Consider the following 11,515-nt stretch of genomic DNA (forward strand, 5'->3'; position numbering starts at 1 on the left):
TAAATATTCATTACGCGTAATGGAGTGTTGTAACCCAAACGTCCGGATGACACGTGAGCGCCGCGGCCAGAACGAGCGCAGCCTCTTAGTGAGTCGTAATGAAATCAGCGTGTGGATGGAGGCAGTGTGGCTTACACCGGCCCAGCGGGTTCTCGCCTCTCCAGCGCGTTCAGAGCAACTCGGGGTGTCTGGTTACACGCCCACCACCTTTTAACAGACAGCTCATGTTGCTTGCTGCACCTTGCCGCAGACCAGGGGTGTGTGTGTGTGAAATTCAGGGCATGTAAACAGCCTGTAGTTTCTGAGAGTCTGGGCTTTTGTGCATATCGTTACTCCGTGATGTCTCAGCCTCTTCTTCATGAAGACTTGAGATGATCATAGTGAGGAGTTATAAATTATATACCTTTTAAATTCCTAGTGACTTGAGTTTCCAAATACTTATTATTACTACAAAGTAAGAAAAAAAAAACTGAAAATCACATTGTAGGATTTTTAAAGAATTTATTAAGAATTTGGTCAGTAACAAAACTTCTTTTTAATACTTTCTTATATACCCTTTGATGCCAATGACGGAGGTCAAACGTTTTCTGTAAGTCTTCACCAGGTTTTCACACACTGTTGCTGGTATTTCGTTCCCATTCCTCCATGCAGATCTCCTCTAGAGCAGTGATGTTTTGGGGCTGTCGCTGGGCAACACGGACTTTCAACTCCCTCCAAAGGTTTTCTATGGGTTTGAGATCTGGAGACTGGCTAGGCCACTCCAGGACCTTGAAATGCTTCATACGAGGCCACTCCTTCATTACCTGGGTCGTGTGTTTGGGATCATTGTCATGATGAAAGACCCAGCCACGTTTCATCTTCAATGCCCTTGCTGATGGAAGAAGGTTTTTACTCAAAATCTCACGATACATGGCACCATTCATTCTTTCCTTTACACGGATCAGTCGTCCTGGTCCCTTTGCAGAAAAATGTTTCCACCCCCATGCTTCACAGTATGTATGGTGTTCTTTCTTCTCCAATCACGACAAGTGGATTTTTTTTTTGTACCTAAAAGTTCTATTTTGGTTTTATCTGACCATATGACATTCTCCCAATCCTCTTGTGGATCATCCAAAGCAAACTAGCAAACTTCAGATGGGCCTGGACATGTACTGGCTTAAGCAGGGGGACACGTCTGGCCCTGCAGGATTTGGTCCCAGCTCTCTGCAGGTCATTCACTTGGTCTCCCCGTCTGGTTCTGGGATTTTTGCTCACAGTTCTTGTAAAAAATCCTACAATGTGCTTTTCTGGATTTTTTTTTCTTATTTTGTCTCTTAGTTTAGAAATACCTATGATGAAAATTACAGGCCTCTCTCATCTTTTTAAGTGAGAAAACTTGCACAATTGGTGGCTGACTAAATACTTGTTTGCCCCACTGAACGTACGTCTAACACCCAGCCGTATTTGCACTCAGGAAGTTGATGCATTTTAGTCAAAGGAAGCATGCATTAATTTGCAAACCTTTGTATGATGTACTGCTTCCTGTTGCATTTCTTTATACATAAAACTAGCAAACAATGTGTTCGTTCATTTGTCTCATACGGCTCATTTGGTACAAAAAAAAAACATAACGCTATGATGAACAAAAAAGATACAACAACCAGCAAATGAACACATCTTGGTCTTGACATGGACCCGACAATACATACGGTCATTTTGGTCATTCCCATCTGTCGTACTTGTCAGTCTTGACTGTGACTCCATTGACCATGGTTTTGAGTCTTGATCATGATGCTCGTAAACTCATCAAGCCTATCCGAATACATATACTGTGTGTTTCCTGATCTCAGGGGAATCACCCCGGACTGAAACTACTGGTCCACGAGCATCTGATCGAGGCTGGTTTGTCTGCATTGAGAAACTGATCTGACTCTGAAGTGATTAAACCAGTGTTTGGGACAATACAGTAGCTGAGCCAAAGGACCGAGCTGCAGCACTGCAAAAACGCCATGTGTTCTGAAGATCTGAACCAACAGATAGAAAGAGAAAAATAAACACACTACTTGACTGAGGAATAAAATGCATTAAGTGTGCCGCTGAATAAAAGTAATGATTAGTGATGGATAGATAGACAACCAGTAGCTAGGATAGTATCTCAATAGGCATGTACTGTAGTTACAATAAAAAATCATTAATCGTGTAAAGCGCACAGTAAGTTAATAAATAAATGAATAAATAAATTAAAGTAGACAAATCCCATGCTTCAACGGAAAGGGCTAAAAGAAAAACGGAGAATATGTGCGCGCACACACGCACACCGTCCCAGATACGAGTTCTTAAGGTGACATTTCGTATTGTGAAACACGTCGTCCCATTGGAAACAATGTAAATGCAGATAATCCGTTTCAGCCACCCAATAATATTACCAATATCGCCGATTTCCAACACAATAATCATATTTTTGTTTTAAAAAACAATCAAAACATTTACAAAAGACATGTAAATAAAGTAAAATATAAAAGTAAATAGACATTAAACCTCACAACTTTAATTTATGATCCCTCTTGGCACCGGCTTGGCAACCAAACTGAAAGTGACTCCCTTTTCTTCCTGCTAACGCTCTTGATAACGTTCTACTTGGCCTTCCACTGACGCAACCAAGTTTTGAACGGTTCCAGGACACACGCCCCACTTAGCCGACGCTCGGATTTCAGTTGTTAAGGCGAAAATTCTTAAAACGATGGTCGATGTACCAATTGCAAATTGAGATGTGCAGCAAAGTTATAGCAAATCATCAATAACCCAACATGTCAATGCAGATTAGTGTACGTGTGGGAACAGTTTCCCAGTGTTTTTAAACAGTAATTAGTTTTTTCTATAAAACAACAATTCTTACTTTTTTAATTTTCTAGTTAATGTTGTATAACGAGTGAGACAAATTAGTTTGTTATAAACAGTTGTTTCTTCCCCAGCCTCGTCTTTTTCTGTGTCAGACAAAATAAAAAAAAAACACTGGCTTGTTACCAAGTAACCTCATAACCTCATATACGAATCTCATCCGTCCTGCAGACTTGCGCACGTTGCAAAACGTACAGTACTGTAACTAATAAATTTCCAGCATCATCAAATGTCTCCATTATGGAGCGGATGCATTATAAGCGTCACTCAATCAAATCTCCTCGCTTACGTTACGTCTGTGGCTCGGTTTAAAAGCCTCCAGCTTTATGTCCTCAATGCACTGCTGAAGAGCGAGAGCGAGCGAGCGCGGATTAGCTACCGGGCTAATTGAGTTAGCACAGCAGGCGTCTCTCCTGAGCAGCTCGAGCGAGCGCTCTCCGTTTTCAGCGTCTCCGCTTCCTCCTCCTCCATCGAACACTTCTTTTGTCTTGAAAGAGTTTTTACTCTCCCGACACCGTAAAGAGTTTTTCATATCATATGTCATAATCGTATGCTCATGGTTTAATCTTGGTGTGAGAGAAAGAGAGAGAAAGGGAGTGTTTATGAAAAAAAAGAGTCTCTTATGTTTGCATGTCTGTTGTGTATTTTTTATTTATATTCTTTATGCTTTATTTGTAGGACGACGCAGAGGCATGCGGATAATGTATTTAATAATAATAACACTATCACTTTCTCTGTCTTGATTAATATTCTGCCGCGCGCGTCCTTTTGATCTGAGATTAATAAAATTGCCCCCGAGGTGAGGCGAGGTGAGCATGGCATTGAGTGACATCATGCTCCTGCCAGCTGTCTATGAGAGCTTTAAGCCTCTGCGTCCACCAGCTGCTCGGCGGGGGCCGCGTTCACACCGTCTCCCTGACAGGCTTGATTTGTTGGCCGCCAGCTGCCGATTCTGTCCTTGTAGTAGCCGGTTTGACTGGAACCTTCTGTTTCTTCACCCAGAAATGTAATAAAGACTGGATCTCGGATTTATTCCTCGCTCTGTAACATGGCTCGGTCTGTAAATGTGAACGGTATAAATCTCGTACGTCTGTGTCTTTACGGAGAAACTGATTTGATTATACTGAGCAGTCAGAGATTTACAGCTTATTACTGTTAGGGATGGGAATCACCAAGGACCTGCCTGCCTGCCAATGTGTGAATAGTTTAGAGTGCACCACCTGTAGGATTATAAAGGAACTGCAACATTTACCACATCAAATGGAAACGTATATAAATAAAACAATGACCGATGCATGCCCTAATTGATTTTTACAGGAGTCAAAGAGTCAAAAATGATGTGGACGCTGGTTGTTATCATTAAAGCTTCTGTTGGTCTTTTCAGCGCTTTCCCCTCACGCCTACTGTCTCTCCATTGCAGATGTGAACGTGTTACATCAGTTCATCTGTAACTGCGGTGGAGCAAAAATTTGTCCTGATGGACAAAGTGTATTAAAAAGCGGAAAATTATGTATTTGCCTTTTTTTTTTTTTAACGTTATTTAACAGTGCTGATCATTTTCAACGCGTATACTTTGTCAGTTAATTAGATAGAGTTTCGTTTCTCTTTTTCTTTAACAAATCCTTTCATTTGTAATCAGGGATGAGATGCAAGTTAATTAAAGACATTTGTGGTTCTGTGTGGTTTAAAGTAATTGGTTGGATATATGTTTATTTCTGTCATCGCATTTATTACAGTAGCTGTTAACCTGTCCTAAAGTTTAAAGTTACAGCTTTACCTTTACAAAATAGTGCTTGCACTGGAGACTCCTTCGGCCGTGGAACGGTGAGACAGTAACTCATCTGAAACGGGACTTTGTTCACAGGTGGCGATAAAGTGATAGACGTCATAGACGTGGCGAGGCAAGCAGACAGCAAGATGAAGCTGAAAGAGTTTGTCAAGTATTACTACAGCCGGCAGCGGCCGAAGGTGCTCAACGTCATCAGCCTCGAGTTTTCCGACACCAGGTGTGTGTGTGTGTGTGTGTGTGTCTTAAACACTTTGTTAATTTAGAGAATAACCTTATTGAGCCGTGACTTCAACGTTTGCATAAGTTTTTTGCATAACAGCCATTTTTAACTGAAACATCTCTTGTTTGTCAGGATGTCCGAGCTAGTAGTGGTCCCTGACGTTGCTCAGAAGATGTCCTGGGTGGAGAACTACTGGCCTGACGACTCCTACTTCCCCAAACCATTCGTACAGAAGTACTGCCTGATGGGAGTGAAGGGCAGCTACACGGATTTCCACATAGACTTCGGGGGCACGTCGGTGTGGTACCACGTGCTCTGGGTACGTCACGTCATAGGCGGTCTTCTATCATTTTGACAAATTTATCCTTGAAGCGTTTTCTTTGGATTTGTAGAGCGGTTTTTTAGACTTTAGCTGCCTTCTGAGTGTCGGTTAGGTGTAGAAATAATTACGTTCAGGACGGATTTCAGTTTCGATGCTATGTTAGTTTTTTTTTTTTTAAAGGTCCACTTTTTTGCCTTTCACACAGGGGGAGAAAGTATTTTATATAATCAAGCCTACACCAACCAACCTGGCGCTGTACGAGGAGTGGAGCTCGTCCCCCAACCAGAGCGAGGTGTTCTTCGGCGACAAAGTGGACAAGTGCTACAAGTGCGTGGTTCATCCGGGAACCACCCTGTTCATCCCTACAGGTATATAACCTATGACCTGCAGCTACCTGATCGATGACGTACAGGTACAGAACCCATGACCTGCAGCTATCTAATCCATGACCTGCGGGTACATAACCCATAACAGGCAGCTCCCTAACTTATGACCTGCAGGTTATGGATTAGATATTTCTGAATACAAAACTGCTTTTAAACTTCGAACCGGGGCTTCGTTTTAGAGACCATCGGACATTTTAAACTTCCATAGAAGTGCCTTTTAAATCCGTTGTTAAAAAGTTACACAGCTGCGACTTCCCAGAACGAGCTCTCCACCAAAAGTCAGTGACCCTGAAAAAGAGGGTGAAGGGTCACGATGGAGGGATGTTGATGTTCTGTAGGAAGCAGGACCGTGTTTAAAGCGTGGCTGAAGAGGCGAGAGGACACTCTGCTTTTTCACTTAAGGCCGAGCAGCTGCGATTCACGCCGCCGCTCCACAGGACGCCGCCCCCCCCCCGCGTGATTTCTGCTCTTCTCTTTGGGGTCTGACGGTGTCGGAGTCGGCGCCTGGCCGTCTTAATTCCCCACACGCTGAGAGAGACGAAACACCTTCACCTATAAACACACACGGCGATCAAACTTTGATGAAGACAGAATGATAGAAAAAGCCATTAACCACTATGCAGCTGATTCGATCACACACAGCATGCACTGTTTTTTGTGTGTGTGTGTCTTTTTTTTAAGGCTTTAGATTTTGATTTTGCAAGATATTAACAGCCGAGGGTTAGAACCCTACTGATAGCTGCAGTTTCTTCAGAACAGTAAGTGTGTGTGATGTACTGATCAGCTTCTGATGGTTTTTTTTCCCCCCAGGATGGATCCATGCAGTTCTGACCTCTGAGGATTGCATGGCGTTCGGAGGGAACTTTCTTCATAACCTGAACATCAGCATGCAGCTCAGGTGAGAGAGGTCAAATTTAGATTTTAGTCTAAATATAAAAACTTTGTTTCGTTAAACCCAGGAAAAGGACGTTGGATTTCAGACTTTTATTTAAATATAGGGAGTTGCAAATTGGCGGTGTGAGATTATGACTCTCAGACAGTCCAATTATGTATCGCAATTCTTTTGCATGGCGAAACATGCATCAATACACTCTATCCAAAATGATTTTACATTCATATACAGCATTCGTACCTTAGCATAAGAATTGAATCCATTTCAGAGGCGAGTTCTTAAGGCAAAAATTCGTATTGTGAAACGCATTTTCCCATAGGAAATAATGTAAACGCTGATAATACGTTCCAGCCATGCATAAATGTTACAATTTCCAACACTATAATCATATTTTTGCATTTAAAAACAATCAAAACATTTAGAAAAGACATGTAAATGAAGTAAAATATGAAATAAATAGACATTAAACCTTACGTAACCTTAATTTATGATTCCTCCTGGCACCGTCTGCTTTAAAAACATGACTGAAAGCGGCTCCCTTTTTTTCTTGCTACCGTCCTCGATCACATTCTCGGGACCCATGGTGCTGTGTCTTCACTACATCTTGCAAAAAATTCCTCACATTGGTTGGCTTTCCACTGACGCAAACAAGTTTTGAACGACTCCTAAACGTACGTGCAACATCTCTGTTCGGTTCGTCTCCTTAAATGCCATGGAAAATATCTTGCGGGATTTTAGATCTTAAGGTGAAAATCCATGAGTCGGGGCGTTCGAAGGCTGAAAAAGTTACCTGATCTCGTTGCTTGAGTATTTTTATGCTTAATCCAGTCGCTTATAATGTGCGGCCAAAAGTATGTGGACGCCTGCTAATAACACCCACGCATACTACTTCTTCAGTGTGACTAGAACATAAAGGTCCAGACCCGTTCTAGCATGATCACGCCTCTGTGCACAAAGCCGTCGGTGTGTTGAGGCTGATTTATGCGACTGCGTCAAGCCTACGTGCACCAGCACCCCAAGAGCATAAATAAACGTCGCACTAACCGCAATAACTGCGATTTGTCCGCGTGGTAGCAAGGCTTCTTCTACTTCTTCCTCTACGGATTTACGACTTAATGGACCGAATCGGAAAAGAGACTAATCGAAGAAGTCTGTAAATATTTTCTACATTACAGCAAAGTCGTTCAACATCTGTTAGGTCTGACTCCAACGTGATCTGTTCACTTTAATTCTCGACTGTTTGTAAGTACACCAAAATAAAAAAAATCCCGCCAGAATGCGGCGAAGGGACTTACCACAATGGCATAGACACGGTGTAATTGCAGCCTGACTCAAACCCACCAGTGCTCACTACGTCTCCAAGCGAAGGCTCCGTGTAGACCTGACGCAGAAGCGTAAATCAAGCCTTTAGGGTTGGAACGTGACAGCCCGAGTGTCCTGCCCAGAACTCTGACTCTTCAACATCCCGACATCAGCACCTGACGTCATACAGTCACTCTTTAAAACCTAGTGGAAAACCTCCTCAAAAGATTCGAGCGTATTATAACAGTGCATCTGGGAAGTATTTACAGCGCTCCACTGTTTCCACATTTTGCCATGCTACTGTACAGCCGTTTTCCCAAATGGATTGAGTTAATTATTTTCTTTAGAATTCTATGAACGATACCCCATAATGACAAGGTGAAAGAAGTTTGTTTGAAATCTTTGCAAATGTATTAAAAAGTAAAAACTGAAACAATCATAAGTATTCACAGCCTTCCGCATTGGGCTCGGGTGCATCCTGTTTCCGCGGATCAATCGAGTGGAAACATCTCAAGGATAAATTTCATCTGTGGTAAATTCAGTTGATTAGACATGATCTAGAAAGACACACACCTGTCTATCTAAGGTCCCGAAGTTAACGGTGCAAGTCAGAGCACAAACCCAAGCCATGAAGTCCAAGGAATTATTTGTGGACCTCTCAGACAGGATTGTATCGAGGCACAGATCTGGGGAAGGGTTCAGAAACATTTCTGCAGCGTTGAAGTTCCAGATGAGCACAGTGGCCTCCATCATCCATAAATGGAAGAAATTTGGAACCACCAGGATTCTTCCAAGAGCGACTGGGGGGGTTTAGTCTGGGGGGTGACCAAGAACCCGATAGTCACTCTGAAGGAGCTCCTGCGTTTCTCTGTGATTAGAGGAGAACCTTCCAGAAGAACACCAATCAGGCCTGCATGGTAGACTGGCCAGATGGATGCCACTCCTCAGTGAAAGTCACATGACCGGCATTTAGAGCTGAAGGACTTTCAGTCTCTCTGTTGAAGCACATTTGGCACCAATTACAGTCTCAAGTCTTTTTGAGTACGATGCTACAAGATGGGTGTACTTCTAGAAGGTTCTTTAACGTTGTCATTATCAGGTATTGTTTGTAGAATTTTGTGTCAATAAATAATGTTCAAAACTTTTATTCATACATTTATCCATGCATCAGGTAATAAATAGTTGTAGCATTTGTGTGTGTGTTTTTTCATCATTTTACAAATTTTTTTTGGCGTCAGGTGTTATGAGATGGAGCGGCGGCTGAAGACCCCCGACCTCTTCAAGTTTCCTTATTTTGAAGCCATTTGCTGGTATGTGGCCAAGAATCTTCTGGAGACCCTAAAAGGTGTGTGATTCATTCATTCTCGTAAAACAGAAGATAAGTTTGCATCATACAGGTGGATCAGATAACGTTTTTTTTTCTTTTCTCCTCTCTCCATCAGAACTGCGAGAGGATAACTGTCTGCCTCCCGAGTACTTGACTAAAGGAGTGAAAGCTTTAATTACTGCGCTGAAGAACTGGCTGAGACGAGAGGTGAGACGCTGCTAATAACGTATCATTCCCTATGATGTCAAACCGTCTACGTCGCACGGTGTTCAGTGTTATTTTCTGAGTTCCATCCTCAGCAGATTTGTCAGGGCATCTCTCAGTACCCTGTGAGTCCGACACCAAGCTTGGTCTCAGCCCGTCTCACCACAAAACCTGTCTTTTTTTCTGTTTTTGTCTCCTTCTTTTACCTTCCTCCACTCCAGGTCACCGAGCCTTCCAGCGAGGTCCCCGATCACATCAGACCCAACCTTCTCATTAAGGAGCTCACCAAGGAAATCCGTCACTTAGAGGTAACTTTCAGCGCCCGTCTCAAATCATGGACCGCTGCTGATCTTTTTCACTTAACGCAGTACCTGATCTGCAGCTGGTCTTTTGTCCACACTGCTCAGCACCAAATACCAAGAAACTGTGAAAGTACACACCAGAGCTCCCTGACCTTTTTTTTTATCGTCAGCTGAACCTCTTGAAATTAAAGAATTAATTAATATTTCATGATAAATGTTTTTAAGGTTGTTTTTACGGCATGTTTGTAATGCAGGTTAACATCTTTATTTTTTAACTGTTTAACTTCATATCTGACCATGTAAAATAATTTTTCTTAGTTAACTGCTAATCGTCATAATATTGTTATATAATTACAGTGGTACGTTGACATACGAATTTAATCCGTTCCGGAGGCAAGTTCTTAAGACGAAATTCGTATTGCGAAACGCATTTTCCCATTGGGGATAATGTTAATGCAGATAATCGGTTCCAGCCACCCAAAAATATTACCAATATTACTGATTTCCAACACTATAATCATATTTCTTCATATAATAACAATCAAAACATGTAAAGGAAGTAAAATCTAAAATAAATAGACATTAAACCTCAGTTAACCCTAATTTATGATTCCTCTTTAAATCATAAATTGCTTTAAAAACGAAACTAAAAAGGGTCCCCATTTTCTTCTTCCTACTGTCCTTGCCTCTTGCGGAAAATGCCAGGTTTGAGACGACTTCACAAGACCGACCTGATCGTGTGCGTGTATGTTTTTTTTTTCGCCCTTCTGTAGGACGATCAGAGTGGAAGCGGTGGGAGCAAGCCTGTGAAATCTCAGGGAAGCCTGGCGTGTACGAGGTCGTCTCACGAAAGAGGCTCCCAGATGCACAAGAACAGCAGGCGACTCCGGCATCACCACCACCACCATCATCATAATCATCATCATCATCATCACCATCACCACTCTCACACGTCCAAAGCTCCATCCAACCTGGACATCTTCGAGCAGCACACTCAGGAGGTCCTGAAAAGACTGGAGACGGGCCCCTTCGTGGACGTATGTCAACATGTCTACAGTAGCGTGCAAAAGTCTTGAGCCAACCCCTGCTTCTTCATGTAAAATTAAATGAAAGAAACAGGAACACATGTTTTACAGCGACAGGCTGCAAAGTGCCTAAAGATACAATTTAAAAAAAAGTTTGTTTATGTAACAGCCTCAGCAGCGACCTTATTTCCCCTCTCGTCTGTTCCAACCACTCAGCGTTCAGCATCAGCCGTATCACCGGCCTGATCATCTGCACCCGTTTCTCACTGTTCTATGCCTTAAGTTTTAATTCTTTAGTGATTCATAGGTCACTGTGTGGCTTAACAAACAAAAATAAAAGAAATTCCTGCTCTTCGAAAGCAAAACATGATGAACTAAGAGCTGGATCCAGACTTTTGCACGTTTCTGTATATGCACTTATGCAGAGGTGTCCAATGAGCTATTGATTAAATTTTTTTTGTGCTTGTTTGTCGCTTCTGTTCAGGATTCTAGCCTGAAGGTCAAGTTCAACAAGGTGTCCACTGCCTCCGCCGCGGCTGCTGAGAGTAAACTGGGCAACCAAATGCATCTCGTCATGTGCAACGGCCGCATCATCAGGTGTGAAGGCTTCACTCGCAGCACTTTCACCTCGTATGCAAAAACAAGAACTGCAATTAGGGCTCAGGGTTAGCTCAGTGGTGTTGGAATACTGATCGGAAGGTCTCGGGTTCAATCCCAAGCACCACTGAGTTGTCCCTGTTGGGCCCTCGAGCGAGGCCCTTAACCCTCGACTGCTCACATGTATAGTAAGATAAAAACGTAAGTCGCTCTGGATAAGGGCGTCTGCTGAATGCCATAGTAATTAAACGACATTTAAAAAAAAATATATA

At 42.5% G+C, this 11,515-nt stretch overlaps 1 protein-coding gene across 1 annotated transcript in view; it reads left to right on the forward strand.

Annotated features, from left to right (window-relative positions):
- kdm7ab (lysine (K)-specific demethylase 7Ab) overlaps positions 1-11,515 on the forward strand; it is a 32,644-nt gene that overhangs the window by 10,812 nt on the left and 10,317 nt on the right. The window contains exons 5-13 of the mRNA XM_053505696.1: positions 4,742-4,883; positions 5,019-5,205; positions 5,414-5,576; positions 6,405-6,492; positions 9,027-9,133; positions 9,231-9,322; positions 9,541-9,627; positions 10,395-10,658; positions 11,131-11,243. Of these exons, the coding sequence (XP_053361671.1) occupies positions 4,742-4,883; positions 5,019-5,205; positions 5,414-5,576; positions 6,405-6,492; positions 9,027-9,133; positions 9,231-9,322; positions 9,541-9,627; positions 10,395-10,658; positions 11,131-11,243 (1,243 nt within the window). The remainder of the gene's footprint in view (positions 1-4,741; positions 4,884-5,018; positions 5,206-5,413; positions 5,577-6,404; positions 6,493-9,026; positions 9,134-9,230; positions 9,323-9,540; positions 9,628-10,394; positions 10,659-11,130; positions 11,244-11,515) is intronic.

The sequence above is a fragment of the Clarias gariepinus genome, chromosome 10 (assembly GCF_024256425.1).
Source record: "Clarias gariepinus isolate MV-2021 ecotype Netherlands chromosome 10, CGAR_prim_01v2, whole genome shotgun sequence".
Lineage (NCBI taxonomy): Eukaryota > Metazoa > Chordata > Actinopteri > Siluriformes > Clariidae > Clarias > Clarias gariepinus.